The 23,779-nt window shown below is 42.1% G+C and overlaps 2 protein-coding genes across 4 annotated transcripts in view; both read left to right on the top strand.

Annotated features, from left to right (window-relative positions):
- The window catches only part of RBBP5 (RB binding protein 5, histone lysine methyltransferase complex subunit), a 37,957-nt gene extending 17,383 nt beyond the window's left edge, over positions 1-20,574 (top strand). For 2 of the 3 annotated variants that reach the window (XM_003482655.4, XM_013979609.2), the window contains exons 4-14: positions 1,990-2,130; positions 3,176-3,338; positions 5,118-5,227; positions 6,297-6,416; positions 6,505-6,658; positions 6,756-6,827; positions 7,461-7,578; positions 9,108-9,177; positions 10,114-10,343; positions 12,173-12,364; positions 18,464-20,574. In XM_003482655.4, coding sequence (XP_003482703.1) covers positions 1,990-2,130; positions 3,176-3,338; positions 5,118-5,227; positions 6,297-6,416; positions 6,505-6,658; positions 6,756-6,827; positions 7,461-7,578; positions 9,108-9,177; positions 10,114-10,343; positions 12,173-12,364; positions 18,464-18,492 — 1,399 coding nt within the window. In that variant the 3' untranslated portion in view covers positions 18,493-20,574. The remainder of the gene's footprint in view (positions 1-1,989; positions 2,131-3,175; positions 3,339-5,117; positions 5,228-6,296; positions 6,417-6,504; positions 6,659-6,755; positions 6,828-7,460; positions 7,579-9,107; positions 9,178-10,113; positions 10,344-12,172; positions 12,365-18,463) is intronic. The other variant, XM_003482656.4, reaches the window with a different exon arrangement.
- On the top strand, positions 21,468-23,779 carry TMEM81 (transmembrane protein 81). The gene has a single exon (XM_003357403.5). The coding sequence runs from the start codon at positions 22,408-22,410 to the stop codon at positions 23,236-23,238; it is 831 nt and encodes a 276-aa protein (XP_003357451.3). The 5' UTR covers positions 21,468-22,407; the 3' UTR covers positions 23,239-23,779.

Raw genomic sequence — 23,779 nt, 5'->3', positions numbered from 1 at the left:
CACATCTTCCTAATCCAATCATTTGTTAATGGACATTTGGGTTGTTTCCATGTCTTGGCTATTGTGAATAGTGTTGCAGTGAACATGCGGGTGCATGTGTCTTTTTTAAGGAAAGTTTTGTCTGGATATATGCCCAAGAGTGGGATTGCTATGGTAGTTCTATGTATAGATTTCTAAGATATCTCCATATTGTTCTCCATGGTGGCTGTACCAGCTTACATTCCCACCAACAGTGCAGGAGGGTTCCCTTTTCTCCACAACCCCTCCAGCACTTGTTATTTGTGGACTTATTAATGAGGGCCATTCTAACTGGAGTGAGGTGGTATCTCATGGTAGTTTTGATTTTCATTTCTCTAATAATCAGGAATGTTGAGCATTTTTTCATGTGCTTGTTGGCCATCTGTACATCTTCCTTGGAGAAATATCTATTTGGGTCTTTTGCCCATTTTTCCATTGGATGGTTGGCTTTTTTACTGTTGCATTGTATAAGTTGCTTGTATATTCTAGAGATTAAGCCCTTGTCCGTTGCAGCATTTGAAACTATTTTCTCCCATTCTGTAAGTTGTCTTTTTGGTTTCTTTTTTGTTTCCTTTGCTGTGCAAAAAGCTTGTCAGTTTGATTAGGTCCCATTGGTTTATTTTTGCTCTATTTCTATTGCCTTGGGAGAATGACCTGAGAAAATATTCATGAGGTTGATATCAGAGAATGTTTTGCCTATGTTCTCTTCCAGGAGTTTGATAGTGTTTTGTCTTATATTTAAGTCTCTCAGCCATTTTGAATTTATTTTTGTGCATGGTGTGAAGGTGTGTTCTAGTTTCATTGCTTTGCATGCAGCTGTCCAGGTTTCCCAGCAATACTTGCTGAATAGACTTTCTTTTTCCCATTTTATGTTCTTGCCTCCTTTGTCAAAGATTAATTGACCATAGGTATCAGGGTTTATTTCTGGGTTCTCTATTCTGTTCCATTGGTCTGTCTGTCTGTTTTGATACCAGTATAACACTGTTTTGATGACTGTGGCTTTGTAATATTGCTTGACGTCTGGGAGAGTTATGCCTCCTGCTTGGTTTTTGTTTCTCAGGATTGCTTTGGCAATTCCAGGTCTTTTGTGGTTCCATATAAATTTTTGGATTGTTTGTTCTAGTTCTGTGAAAAATATCATGGGTAATTTGATAGGGATTGCATTGACTCTGTAGATCGCTTTGGGTAGTGTGGCCATTTTTACAATATTGATTTTTCCAATCCATGAACATGTAATATCTTTCCATTTTGAGAAAGCAGGCTCTCTTGGAGGCTTTTTGGTGTGTGCCGATTGACACCACCAGGTTGTCGGCCTGTCCATTACCTGATCTGGGATATGTGAGTTGAGGCAAAAAGGAAATCCAGAGAAGTCACTGTTGTATCATTCCTCATATCCTGCAGTCCCTAGCCGGTCTGTCTTCTATTTTGCTTTTTGTGTTTGTTTTCTATGTAATGTCCAGGATGTTTAACTGTTACTTAGTAGGAGGAATTAATTCCTTTCTTAATTCTTTTCTTACTTCTTTTAAAACAGATATTTATCTGTACTGTTTTGGTTTATATTATGATCATGCTACTCCTAGGACAACTTCAGAAAGCTCAGTGACTCCTTCCCAAGGGATAGAAAACCTGTTTGTTTTTTTCACATAAGCCCTTAAATGCCAGCTGATTTTATACTGTGCTAAAATGTTTTAGTTTCTTTTTCTTTCACTGAACCACTTGTGGTGTTACCTTCAACTGTTAAGAGCTTCTGTTACTAGATACAAAGATGTGAAAACATTCTTATTCATTGCTTAGTTAGGAAAGCTTGTTGTGGATTTGAGTATATGTTTAAAAGGTAAAGAAGAAGAAACATTGGTGACTCATGAAGTTAGGGCAATTAGTGTTACTCATGTATTTTTATCTATAAGGGTGATATGATATACTTTATATCTTAGAATATATGCTAAAAGTTATCCTTTTTTTCTTCTCCAGCTGGAGTCGAGATGGTCATAAGCTCGTGAGTGCTTCCACTGATAACATAGTGTCACAGTGGGATGTTCTTTCCGGCGACTGCGACCAGAGGTTTCGATTCCCTTCACCCATCTTAAAAGTCCAGTATCATCCGCGAGATCAGTATGTTTAATCTGAGCTCTTCTCTTCTGGGGTGGGTCTAATGCTATGTGGATTATCTCCAGGCTCATGACAGTTTCAGTTTAAGGCTTTAGGGGGCAAAAGTACATAGCTCTTCAAACCTCTTCTACATAAATCTTTCTGTCTAGGTTGGTTCTGTTGAATCAATTTTAGAGACTGTCATTGTATAATTAAAAGTTGGCCTATATTAATTAGGACTTTGGAAATGGGCAAAGCCAGAGAAAGCATAGTAGCTGTTCTTTGACCTGAGGCTTTCCTCTGATTATTTGAATTTTTTTAGTAGGGGATTTAAGAAAAAGAGTTATCCACCATTCTGCTACCAAGATATAACAATTTTCATTTCTCTAGGTTCTCTTTTAGTCAAGTTCTCTTTTAAGTATAAAGCTTATTGTGTGGTGCTTCATCGCTCACAAAGCACTTATTGGCTCACAAAGCATTTATTATATTAGATGTACATAAATATGTATTTTTACGTAGTTTTATTTAGTATTTTGCTTTTTCACTTTTTTATGCATACTTTTTTCATACACTTTTTTTTTTTTTTTACTGGTTTGCTACATCTTAATATTTATTTTTAATCACCACATTTTATTTTGTCAAGGTAGGATCCTATGACTTAACTTAGTCGTTTCCTTTTTTCTTTTCTTTTCTTTCCTTTTTTTTTTTTTTTTAATGGCTTCACCATGACATGTGGAAGTTCCTGGACCAGAGATTGAATCCGAGCTGTAGCTGTGACCTGTGTTGCCTCTGCAGCAACGCCGGATCCTTTACCCCACTGTGCCAGGCTGGGGATTGATCCTGCGCTTCTGCAGGGAGCCAAGCTGCTGCAGTCGGATTCTTAACTCACTGTGCCACAGCAGGAACTCCATTTCCCTTTTATTAGAAATTTAATAGGCTTTTTCACATTTTGAGTATTCTTGGGCTGGGAGAGTTGTTGCGGTAGTAGAGAGGAATTAGGGAAAAGGGCAGAGAATCAGCCTTCTGATACCAAAGCAACAGCCAATGTACTATTCATATTTTTAAACAGGAACAAGGTTCTCGTGTGTCCCATGAAATCTGCTCCTGTCATGTTGACCCTTTCAGATTCCAAACATGTTGTTCTGCCGGTAGACGATGACTCTGATTTGAACGTGGTTGCGTCTTTTGATAGGCGAGGAGAATATATCTACACGGGAAATGCAAAAGGCAAGGTAAGCTTAGAAGCTGGTGAAATAAGCATCAGTCTTCCTGTTCATTGACTCATTTCATGTTTACTTGTTCTCCTTCCTTTGAAATTTCTTCTGTCCCTGGTCTAAGCATGCTTCCTGCCTATGGCAAATACAGCCTCTTCTTTTCTCAAGCCTTCATGATTTCTGTTCTTTGGATTTAGAGTGATCAGAGGTCTTTTGATCTTGAAAAGGATGGAGGGCCTTTACTGAATGCTAGTAGTGAAGGGTCGTTACTAAATTAGATAATTTAAAAGTCATATTATCAAGTGGAATACTACAAAAGTCTGATATCTTGGTCTTCAAATATTGTGTAACTTAGGCTAGCTTATTCTATGGTTTTGTGCATTAAGAAATCGGGTTAGGTGAGCCTTAGGGTCCTTTTTAAGCTTACTAGAGTTTTTTGTAGTTACATTACACTTCGTTTTTTTTTGACTGGGTCATATGGGTTAGTGCAGTCTCATGGCTGCTTTGGAGAGTGGCAGGTTTTTTTCTTTAATTGTGGTAAAATATACTTAATATAAAATTTACCATCTTAACCATTCTTAAGTGTACAGTTCAGTGGTGTGAAGTATATTCACATTGTTATGCAGTCATCACCATCATTTATTTCCAGAGCTCTTTTCATCTTGCACTCATCTTACATTCATTAAATAGTAGCTTGGTGGAGTTCCCGTTGTGGCTCAGTGGTTAACGAATCCGACTATGAACCACGAGGTTGTGGGTTCAATCCCTGGCCTTGCTCAGTGGGTTAAGGATCCAGCGTTGCCGTAAGCTGTGGTGTAGGTTGCAGATGTGGCCCAGGTCCCGCGTTGCTGTGGCTCTGGCGTAGGCTGGCGGCTACAGCTCTGATTCGACCTCTAGCATGGGAACCTCCATATGCCGCAGGAGTAGCCCAAGAAATGTCAAAACAAAACAAACAAACAAAAAACAAACAAATAAATAATAGCTTGGTGGAGTTCCTGTCGTGGCGCAGTGGTTAACGAATCTGACTAGGAACCATGAGGTTGCGGGTTCGATCCCTGGCCTTGCTTAGTGGGTTAAGGATCTGGCGTTGCCATGAGCTGTAGTGTAGGTCACAGACGAGGCTTGGATCCTGCGTTGCTGTGGCTCTGGCATAGGCCGACATCTATAGCTCCGATTCGACCCCTAGCCTGGGAACCTCCATATGCCATGGGAGCAGCCAAGAAGACCAAAAAAGACCAAAAAAAAAAAAAATTAATAATAATAATAATAATAATAGCTTGGTGTCCTCCACTCCCATTCAGCTCCTGGAACCCATCCTTCTATTTTCTTTCTCTATAAATTTGGCTACTCTAGTATTTCATATAAGTAAACTCATCTAGTATTTTTTTCTTTTTTTTTTTTTTTGTGACTGTCTTACTTCACTTAGCATAATACCCCTTAAGATTCATTCATGATGTATTCTATGTCAGAATTTCCTTCCTTTTTGAGCCTGAATAATATTCCATTGTATCTATATACCACATTTTGTTTATCCACTTGTCTGTTGATGGATACTTGGGTTGCTCCATCTTTTGACTCTTGTGGAGAATGCTTATTTAACATTATATTTCAAGAATAGGGTAAGACACTGTCCTTTAATTGGAGAGGTAAAAGGCAGTAGCACTTAATCAAGTCGAATACATGAGAATAGAGATATTTATAGCTTTATCCAGTCTCTGCCCAGTTTTAGAAACAGAAGCCAAATCTAATTACTGTGTGTTATCAGAATACTTTTTTTTTTTCTCTTTTAAACTTTAGATTTTGGTCCTAAAGACAGATTCTCAGGACCTTGTGGCTTCCTTCAGAGTAACAACTGGAACAAGCAATACCACAGCCATTAAGTCAATAGAGTTTGCCCGGAAGGGCAGGTAAGTGAGACCTGTCTTTTTTTAGGGACAGTTTTAAAAGTGAGTAGAATGCAAAAATACAGTGAGAGTCACAGGTTTTGTGTATATTATACTTACATTCTTAAAAAAGTTTACTTAAAAAAAGTTATTCGAGACTGTCAGTGTCTGGTTCTTCAGTTTATAAAATGTACTGCACTGAGCCAGCAGTTAGATCTTATCTGGAGGTTAATAGGCAGCTCCTTTACAGAAAAGATGTCTGAGCGATGTATGCTTGGAACCAAAATGCCTGGCACACGGTAAGCACTGGGTAGAGATTAGCTATTGTATTGCGATCAGAATTGATATCACAGAATTTACATAGTAACTGAATGTGCACTTTACTTACGTAAAACCTATTTATTTATTCTTTTAATTTCAGATGTTTTTCTGATACATTTGGTTGCCCAGCTAGAAGTAGATGTACATATCAACAGAAATAAGAATAGGTTGTCAGTAAGAGAGGTAACGGTCATCCTCCTTTATATAGGAACACTATACACTGTACCAAGAGGACATCCATGGTCAGAGTCTTTTGAATTAGGAAAAAGTTAGTGAAGTCTTGTAAGAAGGTGGTAAAATAACTTGTATTTTAAACAGATTTCCAACATTTCGGTGTTACTACAGGAAAAAATTGGGGCAATCCAAAATGATGTATTTCGTTTATTAATTCATTAAGAACACTGTGTATAAAACAGGCCAGAGAAATGAAGTATTTACATATGTATGTATTTAACTGTAAGGTTGTGAATTCGGGAAGCTGGTTTCAATTTAGAGGTTTTGAGTTTTAGTCAAATACTGATGACTAGCGTGTACATACAGAGTTCAGGGATTGCACAGGAAGTATGAAGCATTTTCTCACTTCAGATTATATTTTGGCGGGGAAGGTGACAAGTAGGTACATAAGTAGCCTAGTCTGTTGCTTAGATTTTCACTCAGTCTCTAATTTGTTAGTTGTCTCATGGTCCTGTTCTAAGTAACTGGTAGTAATAGAAAATACTAGCAGGAACAGATTTCTGACCTCTAGCATTGGTATTTTTTATCCTTTCTGTAGTTGCTTTTTAATTAACACAGCAGATCGCATAATCAGAGTTTATGACGGTAGAGAAATCTTAACCTGTGGCAGAGATGGCGAGCCTGAACCCATGCAGAAATTGCAGGACTTGGTGAACAGGTGTGTATCCCAACATGAAAGAACATGTGCTAACTCGTGGCCCGGGGTCAGGTTCCGGTTCTCCTTGGGCACTTTCTTTGTCCTTTAGGACCCCGTGGAAGAAATGTTGTTTCTCTGGGGATGGGGAATACATAGTGGCAGGTTCGGCCCGGCAGCATGCCCTGTACATCTGGGAGAAGAGCATTGGCAACCTGGTGAAGATTCTCCACGGGACGAGAGGCGAACTCCTCTTGGATGTGGCTGTGAGTAGAAGGATGGCTTGCTCTTGTAATTTACGTAATACAGAAAATCTTGGATTCATTCTTAGAACTGATTTTTCTTTGCTTCATTAAAATTTAGTGGCATCCTGTTCGACCCATCATAGCCTCCATTTCTAGTGGAGTGGTATCTATCTGGGCACAAAATCAAGTAGTAAGTATGTTTCTAGTTTAATTAATTGCTTTGAAACTAGATACCTTTACAAAGATACCCTTGTCAAAGACTCTTACACATAGCCCCAAATTACCTAATTTACTCTGTTTTCTGTGCACTTCTTCTAACCTAATTAAATAGTTCATTGCATCTGGTTTTGCTTCATTTTAAATGGGAAGATCTTGGTCCAAAGCCAGTTTACTGGCTTTGTTTTCAGAGGGAAAGTCTAGTGTACCTTCTGGTCATTTTTCTGTTGCTTACCTGAGATAATTTTCTTACTTTTGGCTTAGCTAACTTCTGTTTTTACTTCTTGTTTTTATTTTGAACACCTTTAATTACATTTGTAATCAGTGTACACATAAGAAATCCTAACGTTTTACCTCAAAATTATGTCTTAACCACCTTCTTTAATATTTGTATGAAAGAACTATAGTTAATAACTTGGAATGTTTAAGATAGGAAATACCTTAAGATAGTAAAACCTATAAGATACCTAATTTTTGTTTGCCAAGTTTGATCTCAGAATTTTGAGTCCTTTTCATGTTCCAATCTTTTTGTTGATATCATTAATGTCTAGATTGTAGATTGATACTTTCTCAGGTGGTTAAGTAGTATATTTTGTTTGTGGCCTAGGAAAATTGGAGTGCATTTGCACCAGACTTCAAAGAATTGGATGAAAATGTAGAATATGAAGAAAGGGAATCAGAGTTTGATATTGAAGATGAAGATAAGAGTGAACCTGAACAGACAGGTAATATTTCTCAACTGCAAACAGTACTTCCGAAAGGAAAAATGATTGTTTTACTTAGTAGTCATCATAATCTGTGTGGAAAATTTACTTCAGCACTTGGTCTAAAATGATTTTTCCCCCCCTAAACTTAAAGTTTTGACAGTGTTTTTGGAATCTTTCTTTGTAAGGCATTAACTAAGGGCTTAACATGGGCATTACTAGGACTGAAGCAACTCTTAACATTTTGCTTTGTATTTCCTGACTAATTACCGTTGATTACATGAGGATTTGCATGCAGCACCTAGCCATGCCACCCACACATGCCAGGTGTTCAGCTGGTGTCGGGTATTGCCACTGGAGCCCGTCTGCCTCGGGCAGAATATTTATTCTTTAAGCCTGAACTTCCTTACATATAAAAAAAAATTGGGGGGAGTTTCTGCCGTGGCGCAGTGGTTAATGAATCCAACTAGGAACCATGAGCTTGCGGGTTCGATCCCTGGCCTTGCTCAGTGGGTTAAGGATCCGGTGTTGCCGTGAGCTGTGGTGTAGGTCGCAGACGCGGCTCGGATCCCACGTTGCTGTGGCTGTGGTATAGGCCGGTGGCTACAGCTCCGATTGGACCCCTAGCCTGGGAACCTCCATATGCCACGAGAGTGGCCCAAGAAATGGCAAAAGGATTAAAAAGGGGGGGGTAGTAATAGAACCCACCTTTTAGGGTTTGTGGGGGAATAAATAAGATAATTCATGTAAAGCACTCACTGTAGTGTCTAGGCCATAATGAGCATTTACGTGTTATTTGCTATTATGATGCTCATTGTGATGCTTACTGTTTTTATATCTTGGCTTCTGAATGTCTAGATAGGAAGCTCCATGAGAATAAAGTTTTGACTTCATATCCCCATAGCGTCTAAACACAGAGCTTTACCTCTGGCCGAGGTTTGTGTATATGGATGCTTAGCATGCCCGGTAGCACTGTCAGTGAGTGATTAATGCCACAAGTCATTGGCTGTCTGGCTACTGGATGGTGCCAGGAATCTGAGAGCTGGGAGTGAGGTTATTAGTTCTCTCCAGCCTGAAAGTGTGCTAGTCCTTCTGTGGTGATACTGGATAACTTAACATGCCTCATGGCGTCTTAGGAAGACCATCAGGGCTGCAGGATGTTCTGGATTGTATTGCTATTACCAGACTGTGTCGTGAAGCCTTCCTGAAAAACTTCCACGCAACTTGTTTCTCCTTGGCACGTTGCGCTGGCCTACCTGTACGGTAACACTTACTATATTGAACTTAAATTATCTGTTTGTATCTGTCTCCCCAGTCAGCCTTAGGAAGCTTTTACTGAAGAACTGTTCCCAGCTCTCCTGGGCATTGCTCTATTCCCAGTGCCTAGCATATGGTGGAGATTTCGCACACGTTTGCTAAGTGACTCAGTCGTGTGAACTATTTGGTGTCCTCTTTTGGTCCTCCTGGATTTTAGTTTATGAAAACCATCAGCTGCATGTAAAAAGTCATTTTGCACTTCTTTTCACACCTGTGCTGTTTGTGTCCTACAGGGGCTGATGCTGCAGAGGACGAGGAAGTGGATGTCACCAGTGTGGATCCTATTGCTGCTTTCTGTAGCAGGTGAGCCACTGCTAAAGGCTGTGGGCCTTGAGGCTCCCCTGCTCCTCAGTCTCGGGTGGTATGCTGCTCACTCCCCTGGCTGTTCCTTCAGTCCCATCTACCTGTTAGCTCAAAGAGATAACTCCTTTGGTATACAAGACATCCCTTCCTTTCTCCCATGACAGAAATTCATAAGAGTATTGAAATAATTTGTTTATTCCATTTATGTTTTCTGCTGATGATTTTTGGTTTGTTTTTTTAGGGTTGTGGCTGTGGCATATGGAGATTCCCAGGCTAGGGGTCAAATCAGCTACAGCTGCCAGCCACAGCCACAACCACGCCAGATCTGAGCTGCCTTTTCAACCTACACCACAGGTCACAGCAATGCTGGATCCTTAACCCACTGAGCGAGGCCAGAGATCGAACCCACATCCTCATGGATACTCATCGGGTTTGTTACCACTGAGCCGCAACAGGAACTCCTCCTGCTGATGATATCAATCAAGTCTGATGTCCTTTTACTCATCTTGGCTCTCTTTCTTTTTCTTCTTTCTTCTTCTTTTTTTTTTTTTTTTTTTTTCCTTTTTAGGGCCACACCCACAGCATATTGGAGTTCCCAGGCTAGGGGTCGAATTGGAGCTGTAGTTGCTGGCCTATACCACAGGCACAGCAATGTGGGATCCCAGTGCTGTCTGCGACCTACACCACAGCTCATAGCTCACAGCAGTGCCGGATCCTTAATCCACTGAGCGAGGCCAGGGATCGAACCAGTATCCTCATGGATACTGGTTGGTTTCGTTTCCACTGCACCACAACAGGAACTCCTTTCTTGACATTCTTGATCCATGCCTGTTGCTTATGGTTAATATAGGTGATTCTGCCTTAGAGGAAGGGTTCATGGTTTAAGCAACTTTCTCCTCTTTTTTCCTATCCCTTTTCTGATCCTGTTCCACATAGTGATGAAGAGCTGGAAGATTCAAAGGCTCTATTATATTTACCCATTGCCCCTGAGGTAGAAGACCCAGAAGAAAATCCTTATGGCCCCCCACCGGATGCAGTCCAAACCTCCCTGATGGATGAAGGGGCTAGTTCAGAGAAGAAGAGGCAGTCTTCAGCAGATGGGTCCCAGCCACCTAAGAAGAAACCCAAAACAACCAATATTGAACTGCAAGGAGTACCAAATGATGGTAAGAGCCTCATCATCTCTCTCTCACCTGATAGACACCACTCTACTCTCCAGCATAATTTGGTAATTCCCTGTTTGGGTGATTTTCCATTAAAGGAATTTTCCCATCAGTCTTTTTTTTTTTTTTTTTTTTTTTTTGTCTTTTTGTCTTTTTGCCTTTTCTGTGGCTGCTCCTGCGGCATTTGGAGGTTCCCAAGCTAGGGGTCTACTCGGAGCTGTAGCTGCCAGCCTACGCCACAGCAACACAGGATCCGAGCCGTGTCTGCAACCTACACCACATCTCACAGCAACACCAGATCCTTAACCTACTGAGCGAGGCCAGGAATTGAACCCAAGTCCTCATAGTTCCTAGTTGGATTCGTTAACCACTGAGCAACAACGGGAACTCCCCCATCAGTCTTTTTTATAGTGCTTTACAACTTTGTAATAACGTTATCAGCTTTTGCTTCTCTCTCTCTTTGTCTTTTTAGGACTGCACCTGTGGCTATGGAAGTTCCCAGGCTAGGTGTTGAATCAGAGCTACAGCTGCCGGCCTACACCATAGCCACAGCAACAAGGGATCCAAGCTGTGTCTGTGACCTACACCATAGCTCATGGCACCACCAGATCCTTAGCCCACTGAGCAAGGCCAGGGATTGAACCCAAGTCCTCATGGATACTAGTTGGGTTTGTTACTGCTAAGCCACAACGGGAACGCCCACTTCTCTCTTAAAGTAGGGAGATTCTGCCTTCAGTATTTTGCCTCATATGGGAACGCTTTAAGTCTTCTGATGTCTGGCTCAGAGTTTTTTCAGTACCAATCTTCTTCCCCTACTTCTTCCCCAAGATTCTCATTCAGTGGTAAAGTACCAGTCAGACTTGGACAGTCTTCATTCTTCCTGCCTACTTTTACGGTCTGACTCTGGAAGTCTTGTTTTGTTTTTAAGGGTAGTTGATTTACAATGTTGTGCCATTTTCTGCTGTACAGCAAAGTAACCCAGTCATATGCATATATACATTATTTTTCTCATATTTTCTTCCTTCATGGTCTTTTCCAAGAGATTGGATATAGTTTTCTGTGCCATACAGTGGGACCTCATTGCTGTGGAAGCCTCTTTAATCACATGGAAGAGTCTGGATCCTTACCCTGGTCTGTGGAGTTTCAAAGCCCATTCCCTTTCTGCTCTCACATGCCTGGTGTTCATGTGTGCATTCCTGTTCTGGCCTGTGTGATAAAGTAACAGTGTATCTCTCAGCTACCTTTTCCATTTAGAGCGGCTATAGCATAGTATGAACCACATAGGCATAGGATGAACCACCTAGGCCCTGTGTGTTCTTTGGCCAAGCAGCTGTTTCACATGTAATGGTCACTCTTTTTTATTTATTTATTTTTTTGCTTTTTAGGGCCATACCTGTGGCATATGGAAAGTTCCCAGGCTAGGGGTCACATCAGAGCTTCAGCTGCTGGCCTGCGCCACAGCCACAGCAATGCAAGATCCTAGCTGTATCTTTGACCTACGTCGCAGCTAGTGGCAACACTAAATCTTAACCCACAGAACAAGGCCAGGGATCGAACCCACATCCTCATGGATACTAGTTGGGTTTGTAACCTGCTGAGCCACAGTGGGAACTCCTGGCCCCTCTTTTATCATTTCATAATTAATAAACAAAGCAAACTTTTCTCCTGTATTAGTGGATCTGGGAATTAATAAACAAAGCAAAACTTTTCTCTTTGAATTAGTGGATCCGGGAACACAAGAGCAAAGTTCTTTGCCCGTGGATAGATGGCTTGGCGCGTGCTCGGTTGGGTGATGTGTGGATTCCTTCCCATGCCTATTTGTCCTTTTACAGAAGTCCATCCACTACTGGGTGTGAAGGGGGATGGCAAATCCAAGAAGAAGCAAGCAGGCCGGCCTAAAGGATCAAAAGGTAAAGAGAAAGATTCTCCATTTAAACCGAAACTCTACAAAGGGGACAGAGGTTTACCTCTGGAAGGATCAGCGAAGGGTAAAGTGCAGGCGGAGCTCAGCCAGCCCTTGACAGGTAAGGACACACTGGGAGCACTGTCTGGCTTGCTTCGTGGCCTTGCTTTGTACAGCCCCTGACTCCGTTTCACTGCAGCATTTTTTTTCCTCCCTTCCTTCCTTTTTTCCCAGTGGCAGATAATCTCTGAGTTAAAGCTGCTTATAAGGGCAGGCTAAACTAGATTTGGCTTAATTCAGTGGCTCTTAACCTTGGGTCCATAACTAGGTTTCAGAGGCTCTCCATTCCCTTGATCTTATATGCAGAATAATGTGTGAATATTTTTGTAGGGAAGATGCCTGTACATGTCACTGGATTCCTGTAGGAATCCATGACCCCAAAAGAACCCCTGGTTTTTAATTCATTTTCGCATCTTTGTTTGCTCCTATGTTTTTGTTTTGTCTCAGACAGATAAGCAGAAATATGAGCTTCTTCATATAGCCCCTGACTGTTTAACTGTAGCATCTTTTTTTTTTTCTCTCTCTCTTCAAATTGTTCTAATCCGAGAGGTGGTGTTTTTTTTTTTTTTTTTTTTTTTCCTCTCCCAATAGTCTAGAAGCAGTGGTGGAGTTGTTAGTTGTACTGTCATGTTAAGGAAGAAGATGAGGTGTTTGTTTTTTTTTTTGTTTTTTTTTTGTTTTTTTCCAAACAGGAGCAGACTACCAAAGAGACAGAAACTGTGTAACTTCTTAACACCCAAGTCTCTTGAAATGTACTGAGTTTTCGCACTTTTACCTGACTGGAGGATTTGGGTGGGGGGCAGGGGAGATGGAGAACAGTTTGAATTTCCTGTAAAATGCTTGTAAATCTTGGCTAAATGGCATCTCGGTTGGAAAACAGTCATCAAATCATAGTCCATTTCTACTCAGAGGTTGGGTTTTGGAAACTTTGTTTTATCTGTAGGTGCTGCTTTAGTTACTACAGTACTGTGACTTCTCTGTTGCTAGGTCAGTAGATTCAGAGGCAGGACTGACAAAATGCCATTGGTCGTATTTAGGGGTTTTTTCCCCCTTTAAAATTTTAATTTAAATGCATTATTCCAAATGCAATGACATGCACTGGAATGCAAAACACTTCCTTAAGTCAGTTAAGCATTGTGAATATGAATTCTCTTCTACAGAGCGTCTGAAACAGAGTCAGTTCCTCATCATTTTGAGTATTCCCCCTCAAGTTCACTAGATTTAGGCTTTTATGTTTTTCACAGTCCAACACCATGCCACTGAGCACCAGCATTTTTTCCCAACAACAGTCCTCCCCTGAGCATGTTACCACCTAGTATCTATTTTTACTGTTGTTATTATTTTCGCTTTTTTTAGGCCACACCCACAGCATGTGGAAGTTCCCAGGTTGGGTTGAATGGGAGCTGCAGCTGCTGGCCTGGGGCCGTAGCTCACTGCAGTATCAGATCCTTAGATACACTTTCAATATCCTGGAATTATATGAGCATTGCCAACAAAGATTGCAGGTTAATAATCGACTAATATAGATAAAAATCCTACCTTATATAATATACTACTTACATAAGCTGATGCCATGACAGAAAAAACAATTTAAAGTTTAAATAAAGGTGTTCCCACTATGGTGCAGTAGGTTAAAAAATCCAGTTGCACTGGCTTGGGTTGCTGCAGAGGCCTCAGTTTGATCCCATGTTGCCACAGCTGCAGCTCAAATTCAGTCCCTGGCCTGGAAACTTCCATAGGCCATGGCCATTAAAAAAAAAAAAAAAAATTGAAGTTTCCATTGTGGCTCAGCGACTAGTATCCATGAGGATATGGGGTTCGATCCCTGGCCTCACTCAGTGGGTTAAGGATCTGGCATTGCCACAAGCTGTGGCATAGGTTGACGATGCATTTTGAATCTAGCGTTGCTATGGGTGTGGCGTAGACTGGCAGCTACAGCTCCAATTCAGCTCCTAGGCTGGGAGCTTCCATATGCCATAGATGCAGCCCTAAAAAGAAAAAATAAATAAATAAATAAATAAATAAGGATTCACGTTGTGGCTCAGTGTTTAACAAATCCGACTAGGAACCATGAGGTTGCAGGTTCGATCCCTGGCCTCGCTCAGTGGGTTGAGGATCCAGCATTGCCGTGAGCTGTGGTGTAGGTTGCAGACGTGGCTCGGATCCCCCGTTGCTGTGGCTCTGGTGTAGGCTGGTGGCTACATCTCCGATTAGACCCCTAGCCTAGGAACCTCCATGTGCCACGGGAGCAGCCCTAGAAATGACAAAAAAGCGGAAAAAAAAAAAAAAAAAAGTTGAAAAGTTTACATAGCCCTAAAGGAATGGACTTTTTTTTCCCTAAAGTTATCAAAATGTCACATTGAAATACTGAGCTTTATCTAAAATAAATATTTTTGGTGTTTATGCAAGTCAGCATTTCAAGCTCCTTCTAGAAGTGGGTATCATAATCAGGGGCCTTCTTAGTGGAGAAGATTGGAAGAGGTACCGACCTCATTAAAGACTAGAACTTGTGTCTTGAAATAGGGTGCTTCAGACTGGATTTTTACTTTCTACCTCATCTTTATCAGGCACTTGATTTGGTCAGCCAACTCATAGAGGCACCTATTTTAACGGCATCACCCTTGAAAAGGACTAGAGGAGCCTTTTCCATAAGAAGGCCAGAATGATGATGTGCTTTCTGAGAACACACAGACAAAACAACTGCATAGCTTGCTGCAGACATTTTCCCAGCCTCTCGTGAGGGTGCGCATCGCGTACTTGCCCGTGTAATCTGTACTTCCTTCTTCCCGTTTTCTCCTTTCTTCTCCAGCCTTGGTTCCTTGGCCTTTTCCTGAGTAGGAGGCCCCAAAACTGAAACAGCCAGAACAAACCCCAGTGTGCACTGAGGAGCAGGATCATTAAAAAGCCTCACAGGAGGCAGGATTGTTTTAGTCCCAAGACTTCGTCAAAAGGGCTGCACCTAGTTTTTCCCACCAGCTGCAGAGTGGTTTGGATCTTTGTGAAGGCTGTGAATCTGGGGGAGAGTGGTGAAACTGAGTATCCCATAATGCCATCAGAAATCTCAGTTTCAGGACCCCCTGTTCACTTTCGGGACCACCTGTCATCTTTTGTGTGGGATTCTCTGGCCAAAGGTGGGGCTTCATGTAATACCATGTTCAGCTTAGAGGACCCAGAGAAGACAGAGGCAGGCTGACACATGCTGTTGGTTTTCATGTGGCTTCAAAAACTCTTTATATCTCATGTTCTTCTACACCTTGGAGATTTTCAGTACAAAGCAACATGCTGTCCTCGTGGATGTTCTACCAGACAATAAGACATGAATCCCAGTCCTGAATGCCTGAGGTTGAACCGTCTTCAGAGATCTGTTCAGTCTGATGGGTATAGCTGTAGATTCAGTGCTTCGTGCGCCTCTCCTCCTCAGGGATGCCCTACTTTTGCATAAGAACCAAATTGAAGACAAGATTCTAGGTGTAGGCTGTTTTACTGCTCAAGTTAGATAAATGCTAACTGTTGTTAATATGTGCAATTGATGGTTACTGAAGAAACTGTTCGCTAAGCCCTGATTAGCCCTGACAAAGATGATGTAGTCTGCTGCATGTTGCAACAGGAGATTATGCATTTCAGGGGACAGTTGAAGAGCCATAGACCACCACAGGAATAATCTAGCCATCTGGAATCTGGGGCTGTAGAAAAGTCTTCCCTATCAAACAGCTCATCAGTATTGGACAGTACCAGTGGACCCACATCTATGAAGACTCACATTCTGTGATGAGTGATGACCCATCAGTGAAGCCTGGTGAGGGTAGCTCTGAGCTGGGGACCTTTCAGAAAGTCTAGACTGACAAAGCACCATCTATCAGATCCCCCCCTGGTTACCTTATCAGATACTCTCTAGAGACAGTCCTCAGGGTAGAAACTTGAGATGTGAGCAGAACCACCAGTGTCCTGGTTGCCCTGTGACTGCTCAAGGATTGCCCAAGAACTGGGGCTCATTGGCAGTGAACACTGTCAGTAGCAGGTGTGACCAAGTTGTGGTCTGTCACATACGTGGTTAAAGGCCTTGTGGGATGGTGGGCATGAACGGGGCAGTCTGTACCTGTCAAAGGTGGCAGAGGCCAAAGAGAGCAGAAGTGCTACTTCTGGGGACCGACAGACCCCGCATAGTTTTCCATGCTTCTGGCCGCACCACCCTGGGCCTCTGAACCATATCCTGTTCACTGCCTGAACCTGTGATTGTTTTAAATGGTTGGTGGTAGGCTTCCATCTTCCTCCCTTTTATCTTTTATTTTTGGTCTTTTTAGGGCCATATCTGTGGCATATGAGGGTTCCCAGGCTAGGGGTCGAATCAGAGCTGTACCTGCCAGCCTACACCACAGCTCACAGCAACTCTGGATCCTTAACCCACTGAGCGAGGCTAGTAACTGAACCTGCGTCCTCATGGATACTAGTCAGATTTGTTCCCGCTGAGCCGTGACAGGAATTCCCCCTTCCTTCTTAAAAAATGGTCAGTCTCTCAAAGACTAATTTATGAACTCCTGCCAAAATCAGATTTTTAGATGGCTAGTGGATATTCTTTCTCATTTGGTGTGGTCTTCTTAGCTGATTAAGGTAATATTTGAAAATTAATATCCAGAATTTTTTTAGGCCACCCTGGCTTAGCTGCTTTTGGGAAGTAGCAATACCAGCTAGTCACCATGAACTGACTTTGTCTTAACTTTGTATTAGTAGAGATTCCCACCATGTTGCAGCCAAATAACATCTGTCCTTGGGGCAGATGTTTACGTAACCTGGAGGTCTTCTGCTTTGTTGCTGTTTTCTGTGTATCTTATCTTGTGCGAAGACTTGCTTGCTTGGGCATTGGTTTGTTGTCTGGTGCATCAACAAGCTTTGTTTCTGGTCTGTTCAACTGACCTCAGATAATCCATATGATGTAGCTCGTTAGTCATCCTGAGTGCCCATTATTAATGCAAGCCACTTTTTCCTCTCATGATTTCGGCGAAAAATGTCAGTGTTGTGTTCATTTTTAAACTGTCTTAAAACCAAATTGGTCAGAGTACCGGTAAAAACCATCAGGGAAACCAGCCTTAAAGTGTTAAAGGCATGGTTGAGTCCTGTGAATAGATGGTTTCATTTCAAGATTTAAAAAAAAAAAACCCACCCAAGAGGTTAATTATGTTTTATGTTGAGACCTGAAAAACAGATGCTGAAGTATACTTTTTTATCTTACTGAACTGTACATAAAGTTTCAATTTGATTTTTGACAGGTAGCATCCAGGAGAGTTTTGTGTCTTACAATTTCGGTCTAGTCTCAGGCAAATTGGAGTTTATTTTTATTGCCCATTTTCATCTGTGCTCGAACCGAAAGAAATCAGGTTAAAAGCAAAGTTTATGAACAGGTTCTTTTCTTTCATGACCTGGGCAGTTATTTGTAACCATTTTACCTTCAGGTGGCAAGTTCTTCCCCGTTCCAGATGAGCCTGGGAGGACTTTCTTCACCTTGTTCTCGTTTTACACTTCCTAGTTAATATTTCACAGCAGCCCATTTAAGGATGTCCCTCAGAGATTGAACAGCTTCTATGGAGTAATCAGGGAAGTGTTCCTTTGATTTTATTATTTAGGATTTTATTCATCGATCTGTTGTTGGTGCCTAGAAATGCCGACAGTTTTCATTAGCATGTCACCATATTTGGGATTCTGAGGTGCTGAGTGTGTCACTTGAGGAACCGGGGGTGTTTTGAAAAGGGTTCGATGCTCACTGTTAATCATTCAGTGATGAAAGAGTCTAACATACGAAAGATTGGAAGATGCACTACCCTACGGTCTCCTTTCTTCTGCTTACTGCATTCTTTAGAATAGAGAGCTTTATTTGGAGAATGGTTAACAGCTGGGAAAATGTGTAGAACACTGATCATTTTGCCATTTTTTCCCCCTTTTGAGGCAGTGCTGAGAGCATTACTCGGGTGGGGGCTTGGGATTTGGACTCCTTGTTGCTTCAGCAAAGAGTAATTGGGAGTTGGAGTTGGTTTTAAGTGAAAGGGGGGGAATTCTTAGCCCATGTGTGCTTGTCACGCGTCATCCAGCCTCCGTCAGTGTTTCTGTTCTGGAGAGTAATGGTCTAAGTTGATGCTAAACAAAGTCTTTTTATTTCTAATCTCTTTAGCAGGGGGAGCAATCTCAGAACTGTTATGAACACCCTTGAAGTTCTTCGTTCTTCTCTGCTCTGCCGTCGTGTGGCCTCTGGACACTGTGGTCAGTGATTTGAGATTGACTTTAAGACAAAGGCCTCTTGTCTTCCACCCAGGAGGTGGAAGGAGTGAATTTTATGTTTGAAATGAAGAAGCGAATTATGGAAGAAGAGTATACGTCCCTTCCCTTTCAAGCATAAGTCCAAATAGGCTCTCAGGAATGAGGATTTGTGAAGACATCAAACAGGAGTTTTGACTCATTTAAACTTTAATGCTTGTTATGTTGCTGGAGAAGAGATTCCTGTTTTGCTCGTCTATCTTTCCTGTACCCAGCAGCATTTCGGCCTGTCATCTCCTATCTCCTAGTTGTCTTCCCTCCTCAGTGCATGTCCTTGAGTGACTTGTCCTTATCTGAAATTCTGCTGGCTGCATCCTAGAAAAACTTCTGTTGCACATTCTTTCTTCCATTTTTAAACTTAGCCACTCACCGATACCTCCTGTATTTCCATATTGTGTTACCTAGGATGGGCAGAAGAGAAAGTGCTTGAAAGATTTCAGATTTCCCAAAAGGAAAGAAAGATGAGAAAGGCCCCCTCTTTTTAACACACTGTAACATTTTGCTCAAGAAGCTGGGCTCTAAGAGGGTCAGGGTTTTTCTTTGTTTTCTTTTCATTGCATGTTTCCCTCTGGTATTGGTTCATTCTCATTAATCATGGTTTTTGAAGATAGCTAGTTTCATTCTCTCCAGCAAAGAATCATTAGTAGTTTATGTTGTTTTACCCATACAGGCTTCCAGAGACAGAAACAAACCAAGGTGTCTCTTAGCAAGCTTCTTTTTTATTGGGGTGGGGGAATCTATGCAAGGACTGAAATAAAACCGTCCAGAATCAAAGCAGCAACAACACAGTTCAAATTTAAAAATCAAGGAACCTTTTTTTTTTTTTTTTTTTTTTTTTATTATCATTGCTTATGGACGTCTGAGCTTCCCGTCAGCCATTGCATTTACCCTCCTGTGTCCGACGCCCCTTTTCCTTCCTACATGTTTCCAGTCACTTCCTTTCTGTGAAAGGTTGCTTAGCTTTTTAAAAAATTTTTTACTTTTTGCTTTTGCTGTTCTTTATATAAAAAGTAGCAGATTGGCTGGATGTGTGCATTAGGTGTTTGAAATTCTCTGAAAATCCCCCAAGGAAAAAACCAGGTGTGGAGAGGGTTCTCCAGCCTCTCTGAGTAGCTGACTGGAAGTGCTTAAATCTGCATAATCATTTCCACAGTATTCTCAAAGGAGAGTCAAACACTGTGCTTATCGGCAAACCTCTACCAGTTGACGGATGCTCCGGTAGGCGGCCAAACAAGCCGATAAGGATTTTAGCATAGAGATCAAAGTAATATCACATCAGCAAGAGCCACTTCCATTCCATGTTTAGTACCAAAATGTTCAGTAGTTGAAGTGAGAGTTCTCCCTGAGTCAGTGGCAAAATGTCTATATTTTTAGATGCCACTACTTTTTCCTCAGATGTGCATTTTGTGAATTTTCACTGTGTATTTCTTATCAGAGCAGTGGTTGGGATTGATAGGTGGGTCGCTAGACAGGTTTTTGTTTTGCAGACATTATTTCCATTTCGTCTCTCTCTGCTGTACGCTGCAGTCATATGCAAACCATGTGATACAAGACGTTTCTGCCTTATTTCTACGTGCAGAGTAGCTGGCTGTCCCCTGCCTGTGCATTTGGATGTTCAAGCTCTGCCCACCTCCTAAACTGGCTACTGAGAAAATCAACTTCAGCCCTGTCAGAATGGCTCTGGCAGCAGCTCCTAATAATTATTTATGCTTTTGGAATTTTTTTTTTTTTTTTTCAGCTCCTAAAACCATCTGTCCATTTCAGCTCCTAAAACCTTCTGTCCAAAATCTGGTTTTCTCGATTTATACAATATATGCATATTCTCATCCCTTTTGCCACCACCCCGCCCCAGCCCCTGACATTTTGGTTTTTTTAATGTTCTGCAGTTTTGTACGAGAAGAGACTTAGCCTTGGGTACTTCTTGCTAAAGCTTTAATGCTTTGTAAATAAAATTGGATCTTTATTAAAGAACAGGTGTAGGTGTTTGTTTGTAGACTGGTCACTTCTGAAACTCGGCAGTCACTGCTTTGTACGGTGGAAAGTGCAGCTTGCTTTGTTGACGGGAGATCTTTGTGTGGAGGTTCAGAGCTGGAAGGGCTAAGGGGTGGTCAGATGGTCCTCTAGACAAGATTGTAAATAAACAATTCAGGTAAAAAGTTAGTGTCAGATCACAAAGGCATCTAGGAATGACCTCTGTTCAAATTCCCTAACTTGGCGTCGGTGTGTATAACTGCTCTGTAGAGACCACAGTGCAAGGAATTTACAGAAGCACTAGAGAGCAGGTTCCTCCTTCCAAGGATCTTTCTTAAAGTGTAAGTACAGTTACATTCCTCCTTATTAGCCCTTTTCCTCCTGAGATTACATAGCTTTGAAATCCATTGAATACTCGTCTCCTAAAGAGTAAGATGTTTCATAAAGCCCTTTTAAGTCTTTGATTTTAATCACCTCTAAATCGGAGTGTCTACTTACTAGTCTTTCCTGTTATGTGACTGAGAATCTTTTTGACGTCATAGCTGTCTCATAGCAACCTTGACCCAAGTGAATGATGAGCTCCTCCTTATGTTATAGAAGATGAAGGAACTAGGCCGAGAGATGGGGAGAATTGTGTACGCTCTCACCCAGAATGTATCTTCGGTACCCTTGGGAAGGAAGAGTGCCTAGAAGTGGGAGAGGAGGAGTTCTTGTCGTGGCTCAGTGGAAATGAATCTGACTAGCATCCATGAGAACGCAGGTTCGATCCCTGGCCTCGCTTAGTGGGTTAAAGATCGGGCGTTGCCATGAGCTGTGGTGTAGGTTAAAGACACAGCTGGGATCTGGTGCTGCTATGGCTGTTGCATAGGCCAGTGGCTGCAGCTCCAATTCAACCCCTAGCCTGGGAACCTCCATATGCCAGGGGTGTGGCCCTAAAAAGACCAAAAAAAAAAAAAAAAGAAAGAAAGAAAAAAGAAATAGAAGTGGGAGAGGAGCCACACTTAACATTGCCTATCTCTCTGCTAAGCATTCGGGTTCTAAGAGGCCTCTTGGCCCTTGTTTTCATGAATTTTCGTTTCTATTTAAAATTCCTTGCACAGGAACAGAGTTTCACACTTAGTACTAAGTGTTTTTATGTACAGTTTAAACTTTGATGCTCAAAGTGACCTTCTTGAAATAAGCAAGGAGGTCTTAATTTGTATTATAAAGGAGGAGATTAGAAATTCAGGAAGGGTAAGTCATTTGCCTTTCAGTCCAGTCATCTTAGTCCTTTTTTTTTTTTTAAAGTCCTCCTAAGCATTTAAAGCAAATAATAGCTTCATGCAAGTTAATCCTTTTTTTTTTTTTTTTTTTTTTAGACTCTGTATTTGATTTCTTATTTGCTCAGATTTAACTGGGATTTTGAAACCTGTGGGTTCAGATCCCCACAGTTTGGATAGGGGATGGAAAGGGGTGAGGGAGGGTATACCTTCACTATGCATTTGAAGTGATTTGGAAATTTACTTCCGCCTCTGAAGTCTTTTCATCTTTGTCTTCCCAAGAGATGGATTTAAATTCATTAAAGGGATGTGAAAAGAATGGAGACTGCTTAGGTGGTCATTAACAAGCAGAGATAGTAAAGCATCGATGTTGTGACTTTTTTCCCTGCCTTGTGGCCCTGCCTGTTAATAAGGACTGGGCCTTTTTTAAGTTGTATTGTTTTACTGGCAACGCACACATATCTTTTGACTTTGGAGGCTGTCTCACATCGAAGGAATTAAGTTATGTCGTAGAGGATTTGGAATATCTTGGGTTTTGGCTGAGAGTAGTGAAATGTCTGTCTACTAAGACATGAAGACTTTGGCCACTAGTTTCATCCTTGGGAGCCTGGTGTTGGCCTTCCATCTACCTTTGGTGGTGACTTCACCGAAAACACTGGCCATCCCTAAGAAACTGCAAGAAGCTGTGGGGAAAGTCGTCGTTAATGCCACAACCTGTACTGTCACCTGCGGCCTTGGCTATAAGGAGGAGACCATCTGTGAGGTGGGCCCCGATGGAGTGAGAAGGAAGTGTGAGTCTCAGCGATTGGAATGTCTGACCAACTGGATCTGTGGAATGCTCCATTTCACCATTCTTATAGGGAAGGAATTCAAGCTGAGCTGCCTGAGTTCCGACATCCTGGAGATTGGGCAGGAAGCTTTCCGATTCACCTGGAGACTTGCCCGGGGTATCATCTCAACTGACGATGAAGTCTTCAAACCCTTCCGAGCCAGTTCCCACTTTATAAAGTTTCGTTCCGCCCAGGAGTATGATTCTGGGACCTACCGGTGTGACGTCCAGCTGTTAAAAAACTTGAGGCTTGTCAAGAGGCTCTATTTTGGGCTGAGGGTCCTTCCTCCTAACTTGGTGAACCTGGATTTCCATCAGTCCCTCACTGAGGAACAGAAGTTAGCCGATGAGGGCCTGGAAGTGAAAATGGACAACTCTTCCAGGCCCCAGCGCCCACCATGGAAAGGGAAGGTGGCTAGAGCCGTGGGCATGGGGATTGCTGGTGGCGTGGCTGGCGGTGTGTTGGTGAGCATCGCCCTGTGCCGTGGGCTGAGGGTGATCCACAGCAGTGCCAGCCTTCAGCCCTTACAAGCCTTGCCGCCGAAGGGCTGGCTGCTCAGAAAGCCAAACTAGCTTTTCAGGAGAGTTCCGGGTGCCTGACCATGGCTTAACAATGAGGGAGGGCTTCCACTACCAAAGGGGTGGGTGGGGGATGTGGAGTGGGGCAACATCTGGGGTAGCTATGGGCAGTGGTCTCTAACCATGTCCCAGGTGGATCTCTTTCGGATCTGCCCTGCCCACTGGGTACCCAGGAAACCTGACTGCAGGCATCTCCCTGCTCCTGAGAAGAGTTCTATCTTGAAAGCTTGCATTCATTTCCGACAACCTGTATGCCTCCCTACCTTGATCTCCCTTCGGAGCAGTATAACCGTGTAGAAGGATATAAGCTTTCCTAGTGAAAACTTTTTTTTTTTTCCTCTTCAATAAAAATAATTCATAGTAGCTGTATGGAGACCTAAATTTTTCTGATCTTTAGTGTAAAATTTCTTGCATTTGTGGAGTTCCTTGGTGGCTCAGCAGATTAAGGATCTGGTGTTTTCACTGCTGTGGCTCAGGTCGCTGCTGAGACACATGTTCAATCCTTGGCCTAGGAATTTCCATATGCTGTAAGTGT

The sequence above is a fragment of the Sus scrofa genome, chromosome 9, assembly GCF_000003025.6.
Source record: "Sus scrofa isolate TJ Tabasco breed Duroc chromosome 9, Sscrofa11.1, whole genome shotgun sequence".
NCBI classification, from domain to species: Eukaryota; Metazoa; Chordata; class Mammalia; order Artiodactyla; family Suidae; genus Sus; species Sus scrofa.
The sequence above is the reverse complement of the archived record's forward strand: the minus strand, read 5'-3'. Positions and strand labels throughout refer to the sequence as shown.

Excerpts from the sequence above, each read along its gene's own strand:
- TMEM81 (XM_003357403.5), top strand. The coding sequence starts at position 22,408 with ATGAAGACTTTGGCCACTAGTTTCATCCTTGGGAGCCTGGTGTTGGCC.